The following is a 15,291-nucleotide window of genomic DNA, read 5'->3' as shown; positions in this document are numbered from 1 at the left end:
TGCAATAAACCATAACAATAAATCACCTGTAAAGACTGCTCATGTGGGAAATGTTTTGCTTGATCTGTGTCTCAGCTTTTTGACACCTGCCCTGTCAACATGACTTTGATTCTAAAGGCAGAGGATCTTAACTGGAATTATTTTAACAGAAAGAACTATTTTCTTAACACAACCTGACAGTGCAACAGGAGGTAATAGAGTGCCCTAAAAGTCAATAGTTCTTAAGTACTTGTCTCCCTACTGCTAGTGACAATTTTGGGGCCATTAGCAAGTCACTTAGAAATGCAGGAAAGCTATTTCCCCATCTAGAAGATGGAGAAAATCACATTTGCTTGACTACCTCATAAACAGGCTATGAAAGTTAATTCATACTTGTATAGTATGCTAAACATAGCAGGAAAAAAACCCAGTCAGTCTGAGCATGAAGCCTTTTACCAGTCAGTAGCATAGGTGGGATGGCATCTTGGCATTGCTTTAGAAAGGCCATCACTGTACAAGCTTATATTAGGAAATAACATTTATTACAATGAACCAATAAGACACAAGACTGTCATCTTAGGTGCCAGTACATAACTCCCACTTACTTCAACATGTCACTTATCTAGTTTATGCCACTGAATACAATCTGACTGAAGTGTCAGTCCAGGAGACCATCAAGAGTGATTCACCTTGTTAAAGGCCACCTTTTCAAAAAGGGCAAACCAAGCTGCAAGGCCAGGAAAGCTTGAGGATACTGCAAAACTTGCTGTTTAAAATCTAAAGGCACTATTATATAGTGGCAAGCATTCTTGCCTTTCCTAAACAGTTACTTCGCCTCCAGTCTAAGCAAAAAAAAAATGCTCAGATTGTTATATTTTTTATTGAATTTTCCCTCTGAAGAATTAGGCAGATTCTCTAAGTTTCCAGATTTCCTCAGTACCAGAAGCTGTCTTCTGGTCATTCCTTACATTTTGCCAAAGACATTTCTCCAAACTTGGGCTAGGAAGAGAGGCTACAAGAGGGATGAAAGATCAGCTACCAGTAGTAAGTAATTGAAGTTACCTTAAATGAACTTCTAGACGCCTTCTAGAAATCAGTTGTAGATTCAGTGGCTAACATAAGACGATGAATTCTAGAAGTTGCTATAATCAGATACAGACTTCCTTATCTGCTACAGCCACATTGCCAAAATACCATAGGCAGACCACAAACCTTCTTAACAGTTTATCAAAATGGTACCTACATATCTCTGACCTCCAAATTTGGTTTATAAATGAAGAAATATCATAGAGACAGTTTATACAAGATCTCACCTTTCACACAATATCAGAATGTTACAAGTTTCCAGTACAACCTTCAGTTGTTTCCAAAACATAATGATATTTTATATTTTTCACTTTTTTCCTCTGGAAATGTGGTGATGGCTTTTGACAGTGAAACCCAAAATTATAAATAGATTAGGATGGTGTAGACCAACTTAACAGTATAAAATCAGGACACTTCTTGCTGCTAGTGAAGATAAACTGGATTTCCTCCAAATGAAAAGGTTTTCCAACAGTTATTTACTCAGCAACAACATTTAAGGCCACGATGCTATGAACATGAAAGAATATGAGAAACAAAGGCAGGATTCTTTAAGTAGAAAAGAATCCTAATCCCTTACACTTAAAGAGTTTATTCTCCTTCACAATTTTTGTTGACTGAAAAAAGATAGACACTTAATGGAAGATACTGTAAAATGTTAAATCATTCCAAAATGTTCCAATTAATTGCTGATGGTATTTGAGAGAGAAACATATACTAAAGAATACAAAGCAATAAGCAAATCAATCATTATTGCACAAGTGAGCTAGCACATGACCCATGAAGTTTGGTAAATTATAGCTATCCTTTGTATTTATTGAATATCTCCTAACCAAAGATCTTAGATTAGCTCACTTTTGTCAGAGAAGTAGCACGTTTTACAAAGACAGATATTACTAATTTCTTCTTAGCAGATGAGGAAATCAAAGACTAGGACTTAATTTTTCAAAATCTGTGGCTGCATGTATTTTTTTTATCTCAAATTTCCTTTGGTTTCAGCTGTGAAGCCTGAAGGTTCTCCTGTCTTTCAATCCACCATGCACCAGCACCTCACCACTGACCCTATCATCTTCTAGGCCACAGTTTATGACTCCTCTAAAAGTTAATTTTAGAGCTCAGCATCCCTATAAACCACCAAGTGATTTCACAGTGGATGCAAAGAAAACCAGAACGTTGGTCTGATGAATTCCAGTGCCTATATTAAATCCTTTAAAGTTTTAAGATTGCATGTACAGATCTACACAGATAATATCAGTAGGAAATATCAGAGAGGGATGTTTACTTCAAGGCCCACATTTTAGCAGATGCCACTTGGAAGATAGTAGATACAGCACTGAGGAACATGAATTACCTCATGGGCTGTTAGGTCACTTTTATATCCTCTGCACCTGGGCAAATGGATAGGATCTCAGTGAACTGCTCACTTGAATTCAGATAACTAAATTCCATTTAAGTGTGATTTTTGCAGCATCAAATTCTTTTTTTAGATTGGTCTTAGACTTCCCTTTCATAATGAAAAGTCTATGACAGAGCTAGAAATAGCAAAGCTCATCTCCCAGTTTCCAATCACTTCTGTCAATCACAAGGTTTTCTTTTTTCTTGGAGCTTATTTTGCCAGTCCAGCAGCATCCCTTGAATGCATTAGGTGTCATATATAAGGGAAAATACAGAACTAAGCAGTCAATACAATTAACTATTTTCTCTATTTAGATCTTCATACGAAAATCATTCTAATTTCTGGCCAGAAAACATTGTGAAAAGGTTCTCATAATTATCATAGCCTTTTTGCACTCCTACACATTCTGTACTACACAATACATGTTTTCACTTCTTACCATCATCTATGCTTGCAGTGAGGTCATCAGACATTATAATATGAACTTAACTGATCATTTGATGCTCACATCAAGCCTAATCCTGGAACATCTTGGGCTGTAGTAGTGGTAGATGAATGCTCTTCCTTGAGATATCACCCAACACAGCACAGAACTGAAAGGAAGCCATGTCACTGTGTTGAGTGAGTATGTAATACCACGAACGTACACGGCTTATAAAGCCCCAAAAAACTCTGCTTTATTACACGGCCATATCCAAACTCCTGTTATCAACAATCAGCTCTTACCAACTCTTTCTGGGGAGCTCAGTCTTTCAAGGAAAGTTTTCATCATGAAACTCTGTTACTGGAGGATACAAAAGCAGGAATTACAATAAGGCAGTGTATGGATAAACTATACTGAGGGAGAGATGGAGATGCTGTATGCCTAGTGAAAAGTCTGATTAATCCCACACTTCTGCTGTGGATGCTTCTGGCAAAGTGGGTGAACTGGAAAGAGAAAAACCATGTCCTGGTAAACTTGGATATCCCAGATTCCACTTCAGAAGGAAGAAATTAAAAGGATGTTTTTCCACATTTTTCAGGGGGGTTAAAAAAAGTCAGATTTAGGAAACTATAGGACCCATAATAATCAGTTGCTGTCAGAATTCCATTTACTTATTTAAGGGCAATGACTGTATATAATTTAGCAATCAGAATTCATGAAGTATAATTACAAATTGGATAGCTGTAAAAAAAAAAAGCTACAACTTTTTTCACTCATGACTCTATGTCTGATATTAAGTCCCTTAAAGCAACTCTATCTAACATTTTGTTGTTAATTCAGCTCCAGAAACAGGAAAACAAATTTAAAGGGTTGCAAGCAGAAAGTGTAAACACTGTTGACTTTAAAACAAAAAAAGGTTGTGTTTATTAGGCTCAGGAAAAAGATATTAAAAGAAAAAAATATATCTGCACAATAGAATCAGAAAGCTCCTGTTCCTAAGTTTGCAAAACTATGGCATCCCTACATATATTAATTGTAATATATGTAACCCAGCACAGTGTTAATAACCAGCTGTAATTTGGGCTTGCAGCAAACAGGAACTGTAATTGCATAACACTAGAAGCTTTGAAGCATTAATCACTGAAGCATTTTGAAGGACTGACATGAAATAAGATTTACATGAAATATGTTTTACATGCATGAAATACGTTTTCCATTCTCTGCAAAAACCTTCAGATAAAGCTTTCATTTCAGTTTCTAGTGTAGATATCTTGACATTTGGAGAAAAACAGTAAAGCAAAATAGACTTGAATATTTTGAATCAATTTCAGGAGTCTTTCATCACCTTTTGCAGGGAAAGATAGTGAGTCTCCAGCCTTCTCTTGTCATCACCATGCAAGAAGATAACACAGTCTTTGGGACTGCATTGCCTGTGTGTCCAGGGCTGGTCAGTGTTAAGGGTTTGCCTTTGATCTCAGAGGTATTGCTGTGGCCCCTACAGCAGCTACTCTGGGGCTAGGATGTACAACACTATTTGTGCCTCTGCACACAACCCTCCCATGTGGCAAGTTACAAATAATACAATGAATAATTAATTTGCATTCAGAAGAGGAGAAGATAATAGGATTAAGGCACAGGACATTCAATCACTTATTTTATAAAGCCATTTAATACTGCTTCACTGGAAAGATGTAACTGCTCATTGCTTGCATACAGCATGTCATCTTCAAATAATTATTGATATTAGCAGTGATAAAATGTCTTCAGAGAGGTTAAATGACTTGGCCAAGACCAAAGAGGAAGCAAGTGTGTGAATTAAGCCGAGAAATCAGTCAGCTTCTTAAGGCTCAGAGCTCTTCTCCAAGCTTACAGTCTGGCACCTACAGCAGTATTCCATATTTATCCATCATTTACATTCTATCTCTTTCCATCCTTTCCTCTCTCACATCCATACAGATTGAAGACAAATATTTTTAATTTCTCTAGTTCATTAAAAACCATAATGTACACCTTAGCCCTTATGGTCCAACTCGTTCACAAAATTAAAAGCAGTCCATCAGTTTCACATTCACTACTCTAAATCTTCCACTGCACAGAGCAGCAGGATGAGAAAAATACTCCAAAGGTACCTTTCCCTATATATTTTAATATTTAACAGTTTCTAGTAGGTTGCCCTTGGAGACAGTTCTCTATGAGGAAAGGGATAGAATTTATTTACTCCAAACAGAATTGTTTTGAAACAAAAAACATTCACTAGTGATGAGTAATTTTTTGCTTTTGGTTGTTATTGCATGGCTCTTTCTTCTTTTTTTGACCTGTATATCATATATTTTCCATCTGTTCAAGCCATGATTTCCAGTCCACTGGAGCAAAAGCAATGGTAAAAGCATTTTGCCAGCAGCCCTTGGCCTCACTTTATGAACACAGTTCCAAGTCTTGCTGCCACTCAAAGTAGAGCTTCTAAAAATAAGGGGCTGTTTCAAAATAAAAATTAAGACAATTTTCTTCTAAAAGAGTTATATTGGGGTGTGAGGGAAGGGACTCTTTCCTTTATCAGACAGGAGATTGGAGCAAGAAGAAATCAAATAGGTGCAGCACGCACTGTTTTTATCAATATTTACAATACAGGAGCAGAAACCATAAAGACCAATATTCATTACAGTACACAACAGCCACCAGTACAACATTGTTTTATCCCAAGGAGCAGTGATGCCATTGCAATCGGGGGACATAACATGGAAGTAGTCACAGGTCTCGGATGGCTTTTAAGCAATGGCAGCTGGAGAATCTCTTCTGAAATCGAAACAGGCAGCATATCACAAACGTAGTCTTTTATTTAGCTGACCATGTCAAAAAAGCATCTATATAGTATAATCATAGCATGTACTCTCACTGCACTCTCTTTTGATGCACCACCTCTTTTGGAGGTATGTTTTGTGAGCCTTTGTTACCTTTGGCACTAAGAGCCATTTCTAGTACAAACACCCAACACAAGACAGTCTTAATCTGAGAAGCCAGAGTACAACATTTAACTTCAGTTCTAAAAGAGCTGACATGAGTCATTGGTAAGGGATAAAAGAATGAAACCAGCTCTACACCACCAATCTCTTTCATATGTCAGCCACACGACCCCAGTTTATAGTGCTGAAACAGAGTGGCAAACTTGAAAAGACAAGACACTGGATAGTCTCACTTTCATGCAATGCACATCCGCTCTCAGATTGCCACAGATTGCCTAATAGTCTTTGCTGTACTTTCTTATATTATAATAGAGGTTATAGTGAGCTTCCCCCAGTAATACCCCCATGCTTAGAAAGAAATGAAGTAAATCAATGTGGCACTTGACATTACATTCAGAAAACAATCACTACAACCCTCAAGTATTTTTCATTTTCAGAAATGGTTCTGGTACGTCAATAATGTGTAGGAACCTCAAACATCCTATAAAACAGAACCAGAAGTTGGGGAGACATGTTTAAGCATAAAAATCCCACTTAGATGCCTAATTATTCCTTATCTCCTATAAATACCTTTGTGGATTTGAGCTTTACTAATGATAACATGAGTTCAACCAGAAATTGGGAGCAATGCAAACTCCAGTTCAGGAGACTTTAATTGTTATATACTATTAGCACATAAATAGGTCTCAGCTCTACTATTTCAATTTTTATAATTACTTGGAGGACAGCTTCAAGAAAAGACCTTTTTCACTGAAAGAGATCACATCTCAGACAAATCATTCAATATTAGACTGAAACACAGGAGAAACATTGAGTCAACCAACTGCAACACAATTTCTGTAGAACAGCAACTGAAGGTTTGTTAGGCAATTTATACATGAGAAAGTGACTTCCCGTACCAAGAGTAGAGAAACAAAACAGCCTTACCTCAGTGTGAACTGATCTTCTGTTGAATTTTTAGCAACAGATACAAGAAAAGTCAAAATGTCACCTTGCTTGACAGTCTTTGGTGTATATTGGATGGCAATATTATTATCCAATCTCATTTCATTTAAAGAAGGGCCCACATGTGTCTGGTAAAGGAAAACACTTCCAATCCTCTGCAAAGGAGGTCCCGACTCATCAATGTCATTGCGCCCTGGTCGGATCCCATTATTTTTCCTGACATCCTCCTTGGTGCATTCCCCTTTCTCATCTCCTGGTTGTATGGCATAGTAAAGCTCCACAGGGCTCCCTTCAGAGTGATCCATTGGTTTCTTACGGCCAGCAACAACCGTAGGTGGGTTAAACCAGCTCGGCAGGAGCTCCAGCTCTGCCACACACAACCCCAGATCCCCTTTGAGCCTGCAGCTGCCTCTGACTTCCCGCGTCTCTCGGAAGGCGAACACCCGCAGGCAGGGCAGCCGTTCCGTGGTGCTATAGTCATCCCAGTCCCTGCCCACGATGTAGAACAGGACCTGCACTTTGGGCTTGCTTGGGTAAATTTTGTCACTCATTATGAAGGCCTTAAGTTTCCAATTAAAGGAAAACTTGTTAGTAGATCCAAATGGATTTGAAGACAACATTAAGTCCTGGGGCACAACTTGTTCAATGGAAAAAGGTCCATAGCTGGCATTTAACACAGGTGGCCTCTTGGATTTGTAGATCAAAAAGGATTCCACTCGGGACTGCAAACTAGAATTCCTCATAATATCCTGGTTGGCTTCCTTAAGAAAGAAGGAAACATCCGCATTGTGGATACGATAGGTCACAGGCAAGTAAGTTGGCAGTAAAGAAAATCTCTGTATACTCTCCAGGATCCCTCGACTCTCAGTCACTGTTGAAAGGAAAGGAGAGTTTAAAAGATCAGATCTTCAAGCCATACTGTGATATAATCTTGCTGACTTTACTGAGGGGATTGATAGTGCTGCAGCTGGTATTAGTGGCAATAGCAAGCATCATCAATCCATGCAGAAGTAGTCTAAGTAGATGATGATTTGTCTAGTAAGTTTGGGGGAAAAAACAGGTTATGATTTGTTCTACATGGTAACTAGGTTAAAAGATATAGCTTGTGTAGGTTTACCCATGCAAAAGGTCACATTGTCACTTGCCATATACCTGTATTATTGGAGAGTAAAATGACCCAGTCAGCATCTGCAACATAAGATCACTGCACAGGCACATTTAAAAAGGAACTTGATCACTAAAGTGAGCTGCACCTGTACAGGAAACCAATGCAATGATTTTACATCAAAAGCTGCACATGGATGGACCACTTAGAGTTCACTTTAACCCTCTTTTCAGCACTCTCATGCAATACATGGACTTTAAGTGGTTTCCTGCACAAGGCTGAATTCACTTCAAGAGTAGTTAGCACAATAACCATTTGCACAAAAGCTCCTTTACAACACTCTAGTACTAGAGGATTTCAAAAAGAGTTTTATTTGCATCTAATTTATAGTCTCCTCTATTTCATTTCATCTATTAAAAGGGTTTTTCCTCTGTAAATACCTATCAGGATTCACAGCACTGTCATCGTCTCACCCTACATTGTTCCTTAATACAACTTCATTATCTGTGGGCTATACATCACTGCACATGGAAAGAACAATTTCAATGACATTGAGTCTCTCTTACTGCAAGATACTTATTTTAACTGTGCCATCAAGCAATTATCTGAGGCAGACTATCATACTAAGGAATAAGAACTCTGTCTTTCTAGGAACTATCAGTCCCAAAGAGCAAAGACATACACTGTTAAAAAAACATAGATGCATATACAATTTCATCTTTCCTGTTTGAACACCTGATGCTTGTGCTTATGTCTTCATATCCTAATTGTGACACAAATTGCTTTTTTTTTCCATAGCAAATTCAAACCCTTACCCTTATTCAGAAAAGTTACCATAGATGGCAAAGGCAATGCAGTTTCCCAGGCTCTGGGATCACCAATGCTTACTTAGGCCTTGGGATTTTTTGGGCATCTAATCTAGATGTTTGTTTGCTCATCAAGTACTGTGCTGGCCTAAAGTGGTGGTCGTAACCATCAATCTACCATATATATACTGCAATTCATTACAAACGCTACAATCACATAGAAGATGTTTGTGGTCTTCAAATCCTACGGGAAGGTATTGTTCGTTCCTAAAAACCTCCGAGCTCATATTACAAGGGTTCACCAAAAAACAAATCTGGAAAGTGCCTCTCACAACAAAAAAACACCACATCAGATCTATCTAGGGGCTATTTAGCCCAAAAGGGGAATTTGCCTTGGCAGGAGAGGAAGCCCCAGTGATGCTAGCCATAAGCAGTTTGTTAATCGAGGTACCTCCAAAATAAAGCAGTTAATGCAAGAGATTTCACTCTGCCATACACTTTGTCCAGTCTTGGACAAATCACTTTTCCTGCACTGCTATTCTATGTCCAACAAATTAGGGTCCTGCTATTTATTTTCTCTCAACTTTTGTCTGAGTAGACTGCAAATGCAACAGACTTATCTTAAGATTTATGTTAGAGCATCACAATAAGCAGGCTGTGATCTCAGTTCAGATCTCCAGGAACCAACATAATGCAAAACAATCACCTGAAAAAAAATTGAGCAAAGAGCTTTCTATATGAGAAAGTAAAACCAGCTGGCTATTTTTAAATAATAAAGAATTAAAAGCACAAGAAACCAAAACACAAACAAATCCTAGATAAGGGTAGGCAGCATTCAGCTGTAAGACAGAAGGAACAAATGTCAGAACGAAAGAGGTCAGGAAGAAAGGATTGACAAGAGGAGTTTCAGAGTTTTGGAAATCTTTCTTTCCATCTTGAAAAACTGAAATTCTTCTCCCAATAAACAATTAAAATACATCCTTGCTTTTAAAAGTTTAATTAATGACAACTATTAAATCCCACCTGGAATTAGAAATTTATTCCATCTGAAAAATTGGGAAAACAGCCTCAGCACACATCATCACATGAGAGTGTAAACTGAACAGTAATAAAAGACTGAAGTTCTGTGATCCCTAGATGTGGCAAATTTAGCTGAGGTCTTGTTTGGATATAGGTGGTCACACTCAAGACTTTTCTGCTTGTTTTTAACAGAGTAAACTGCAAACATTCTTTGTATGCAAAACCACTCTTTATTTTAGCCTTGATCTTTTCAGCATACAGCTCCTACTCTCTCTCCAGATATTTGTTGAGAGCAGATGAAGTTTTTAAAGACCTTTTTCTAGGTAATCTCCCAACAAAGATTTCTAACAACTCTAAATTACTTTGCTAGTACTTAGAGTTGCAGGGATGCATCTCTCCTATCCAGCCCTAAGGCAAAATCTGTTCTGCTGTTGTACTCCTCAGATCACCCAGCCCATAACATCCTTCCTCCATCTAATGTCCCATTTATAAATTCCACACTCATTTTGTACTCCTCCCAACAGCCTGGCAAAGCATCATTAAACACAGTGAGGCATCAAGGAGGCAACTTAGAGAGAAGAAAAAAGCTCAGGGTATTCAATTTTTTATTTCCCTTATTTTGATTGCAGCTCCCTCCCTTGCATTCCACAGGGAGAAGTACACTATTTTTATATTAAAACTAACAGAGTGTTTCACCTCATAATTTTTTCATCATTTATTTTAGTGCTTAATTATCTAAGGGTTTAAAAATCTTCCTTCTGTATTCCCCATCTCCACAGGACAATGTTCCTCACAGTCTGTAAATCAATGACTTCGGAATTGGAGAGGAATAGCAATTTTTAAAAACCCCAAACAAACAGGAGGTGAACTGCCTATTAAAAAAAGAGGAAACAATCTCACCAGATAGAGCAGGCTCCATTTATTTTAAAATTGTGGGACAATGGCAAACTGGTCTGCTCACTGTTGTGCTTCCCCCTACCATCAAGCTGTAGATGTGCACTGAGTATGAATTGGCTTATGCTGGAAGCTGACAGCAGCTTTGCAAACAGCCAAAGGCCAAAAATTCAAACAATTTTACACTTTTATCTAGGGAAAGTTATAATCACCACAAACAGAAAATAAAAAGTCTCAAAAACTACACTGAGCTCTGCAATACCATCTGGATTTTGACCGTGAAAGTTCATTAAGGATTCTGAAGGACATGAAATTAAAACCCAAAACAACTGTCAGCAACCTTAATTGCAACTATGACTATTTTTGTAAAAACTATGCATGTCTTTACAAAGGCAGAACTGCAGAAGATCGCAATTTTGTGTATTATTGGGTGAGATAAAGCATAAAAATAGATTTAAGTCATATAATCTACCCTAAATATTGCATTGGATCCATACCTCCATAATCAAAATTCCAAAGGAACACCCAATCTGAATAAATAAGAATCACTTGTGAATCACAAGGATCACGAGGAATCTCTCAGTTCAAATATGTCTCACAAAATAAAGGATGGGTAACTGAAGTGCTGTTAAGGAAACAACACCAAGACTAAAAACATACAGTTAAATTTGGAAACTGTGATTTATCTTTACCACTAAATCTGAAGGCTTGTCTACATGGAGAACTTGGCAGCAGAATAACCAAGTGCAAGACTGCAATACATTAATTGTCATTACTAGTTCTCTGCATGGATGTACAGCAGAGAGTACATCACACTGTGTCAACAGAGAAAGCAGTGGTACCAGATTTAAACAAATTTTGAGGAGTTTAAGCTATCCATATAAGCACAGATTTTTGTTATCTCTAGAGATCCATTCAATTTTTAGTTGATTAGATGTGTCAAGCTATAAGATCAGTTTATCTTGGGCTGAGACATTGTAGAAGAAAAAGGAGATTCTTTCAGGGGACCACTGCAAATGACGTCTCACTTCATTCAGTGCTACTGAATCTCGAGGGGCTGACCCTCAACTGGAGTAAACTGCTTCACTGCAAGGTCTGGTGAAAGCAATCTACTGCAACTGCAGAGTGGTGTTACAGTATTCTGGATTCAGGAGATGATCCCCAACACTTTGAAGCAAACCAGTAAAGTCTAATTTTGATGCTGTGCTTATGCCAGGAGCTATTATTTCTCAATCCCTTACAACTATGTCTGTATTTGACCTCTCATGCTGTGAATGGTTTGTTGAGGATTTCAATCAGTGGCCACCTGGGAAGATATGCTGTAGTAGGGTGGTTTTCTTTCCTCTCTCTTTAGTAAATCTTCCCCTGACTGACACTGTTTAAAAAAATACTTGTCATTGATAGAAGCAACAGATTTTTTGCAGGTCGGTGAATCCAAAAAAATCTGAGAAAAAAGCAGCATACTGTCTCTTCCTGCACAGCCAAAGCTGGTGCATCTGATATATCCCTGAACATGACATTGTAAACATGCTGCATTTACCTTCCTAAAGGTCATACTGCTTTCTTCATTAGGCTATTAATTTTCTACTGCAGCCAGGCTAAAAATCTTAAATCTTTATTTCTTTAATATCATGTACCAGCATGCTCAATGATAAAAACCACTATTCATAGCTCAGTTTTACTGCAAAGTTATTGACCATGGCTTCTGAAAATGGAAGAAATCTGCCAGACCACTAACTTCATTCTGTACTGTCAGATTCTTGGAACTTTGTTGCCCTAACAGTTATTTTATTTTTAAAGCTATTCAATCAATGATCCCGTGCATTGATGAGAGATAAAACTCTTCCAATCAATCAGGTAATGCTACTATTTAAAAAAAAAGAAAGAAACTATTTTTTGTAGATTGAAGGGAACAACTTCTTAGGAACATTGCCTTACCACCTGCAAACTCAGATTGGCAATTCAAGAGATGAAGTCTGTGGCTACATCTTGAGGATTGAGATTGTTTTTTTCAGTCTGGCCAGAAACTTCACCTTTTTAGTTATTTCAGCTGCTCTCTTTGGATCTTTTGAACACTTGCTCTCCTAGGTTTGTTATGCATTGGAAAGGTTTTTTAGCCAAAATCTCTTCCAAAAAAACCCACATCTCTAGCATTGTGATCTATTCCCAGATCTGGAAACTAATGTCACAAGGATGTTTGTTCCTCTAAAACATCCTGCTCACTTTTGGAAAAATAAGACATTTCATCATTAACCTAGTTAAGTGGCTGAATCAACTAATGCTCAAAAGTGAGGCAGTTTGAAGCTGAGCAATGAATACAGTGAATGTCATCCCCAGGTGTATCACAGCTCTTAGGGGGATGATTTACTCTGTCAGTATGTCACTTATTATGGACAGAGTTAATTAATAATGTGTTACATGACTATCCGAGTAGGACCATTTCCATCTTATAGGATTTGTTGGTTGCTTGTCATGTTCCTTCCTGAGATTCAAGCATCCTTCTGTGCAGCCTTCACACATAAATAGGCAAAAATGGAGCTTCCTAAGGATGACTTACTGTGTTCCCTCTTTTGCCAGTCTTGTGGCAGCTTCCACTTGCTTAAAACAATCAGCAGTGCATTTCCAAGCTTTTGATGAAGTGCTTTACTGTGAACAGCTTTACGACAGTGTGACAAACTGATGGAAGATTTTGATCTCAGAAAGAAAGGCAGTATGGGCTTTCTGGCAGTTGTTCATTTTGCTTGTTTGAAAGCAATGAAGTTGTTCCTTGGTTACACTTTGCAGCAGTGCTCAGCAGAAGTCCAGAGGGAGGGAGCACTGTAGATACAGAACAAACAGCACAGCGCAATAGGCTACGAAGAACATTGATAGCCGAGATGCATTGAAGGGCAACAAATGAAACCCATAGGAAGAAACACGCTACGCCACGTGATCACAAACCTGCAAATCCACACAGGATCTTACTGCAGGTTATTTTCTTTGAAATCATTTTCACACAGACACACATCAAATCTGTGCAGTAACAGTCAGGAAAGTATTTTAATGACTTGATGCCATAAACACATGAATCACTATGTTCCATAGACATCCACATGGAAAATTGCATGCTGGAGTTATTCCCTGACAAGAAATTAAACTATAAGTTGCAAGATTAATTTTCTGTTAGGTTATACTACCTTATATGCATCCACTTGGTATCAGGTTGGACAGGTTATCTTTCTTCCCAAGTTATCATCTCATTTTAGCTTTTCATTTTAGCATTGACTCTGGGAATTTAATTATATTATCAAATCTCTATTACTTCTGTGACTAGAAGCCTGAACTGAAATCAGACTCTATCAGCAGCAGTAGTTGCCTGAAAGAATCTACAATTCAAGTTAATAGACAAGGTTTTAAGAATGGGAAATTGATGCCAAAATAGTGATGGGATTTACCAAAAGCCATAAAGCCAGCATGCATTCAAGGCTAGAAACCAGTCATAAATGACTAATTCCTCTCTGCAGTCAGTATTCAATACGAACATTTCAAAAAGATTTCAACAGTGATTTTTTGATAAAACCTGAAAACGTAAAGGGGATTGAGGATTACAAATCAGTCAGATTCTCCTGTAATCATCCACTGCTTTGTCGTGTCAGATAAAAAAAAAAAGAAAACTCTTGTTCAACATCTCTGCCTCAAAAAGGTGACAGAAGCAGTTGAACCATCACATCTCTGTCACAGAGATATGGTGTGATGAGCTTCTGCCTACACTTCACAGGAACTGTGAAGCAGGTAAGTTTTCCTATCCTGAATAGGATCTATTTCTTACAACTAAGTATTTCCTTATGAAGACATTATGTTCACTGATCACATTATTCTCTACACAGCTGGGTAACACATAAGGCTGCAATAATGACTGATGCATTACCACCGCCGTTGACACTGGAGCACTGGTTTCCCATCATTCTTTGCTTACTTGCTTGGAAGACAAATATCAGCAGCTACCTTCCATACAAGTACAGAAATAAAAGCATTCAACCCATCTGGCAGTGGGAACCCTAATCTTTCCTCCTAGTGTCACACCATTAGAGAACATTAAAAAAAAAACAAAAACCCTCAAGTTTTTAGTAGCAAACCCCATCCTTCTAGAGGGCCAGTACCAACAGCAGGGCGATAAGGCTGAATCAGTGTGTCACAGACAGGAAAACAAAAATACAACCCTGGAGCCCAACAGTCATGCATTTATCTGTATCAAATTAAAAAGAAAAATGGCTTCAAAGCCAAAAGTCAACAATTTCTTTTTAAGTCCTTTCCTTATTAGTATTTCAGACTGCTCCATCTGCTTCACTTTATAACATTCTCCGTAGCCGTTTCATCCTTGGGAAATTATCATTCTTCTTTGAGAATGATGTTGCTCTCAACCTGCCAACATCCCCCCCTTCCCCAAGTTATTACAATGCTCATTCCAGTTCTGAATTTCTGTGTAAAGCTTATTACAAAGCAAGGGAAAGATTACTTAACATCAAGATCACAATCTATCTAGAAGAACTTCTTTGTGCAAAGGTGACTCCTTATTTCTTGTAAGAGAATTTTAAAGAAGCTGGAGTATTGTTAGAGTGCAACATACACTGACAGCCACACAGATACAAAGAAGGTGCTAAAGAAAGCAAATTAAACTTTGCACAAATGCAGAAAAATCA

General features: G+C 38.0%; 1 protein-coding gene across 1 annotated transcript in view; it reads right to left on the bottom strand.

The window, feature by feature from the left end:
* Window positions 1–15,291, bottom strand: part of TMEM132D (transmembrane protein 132D) — a 234,809-nt gene that overhangs the window by 173,805 nt on the left and 45,713 nt on the right. The window contains exon 2 of the mRNA XM_010196487.2: window positions 6,770–7,658. Coding sequence (XP_010194789.1) covers window positions 6,770–7,658 — 889 coding nt within the window. The remainder of the gene's footprint in view (window positions 1–6,769; window positions 7,659–15,291) is intronic.

Source organism: Colius striatus, chromosome 17 (assembly GCF_028858725.1).
Source record: "Colius striatus isolate bColStr4 chromosome 17, bColStr4.1.hap1, whole genome shotgun sequence".
Classification (NCBI taxonomy): Eukaryota; Metazoa; Chordata; class Aves; order Coliiformes; family Coliidae; genus Colius; species Colius striatus.
The sequence above is the reverse complement of the archived record's forward strand: the minus strand, read 5'-3'. Positions and strand labels throughout refer to the sequence as shown.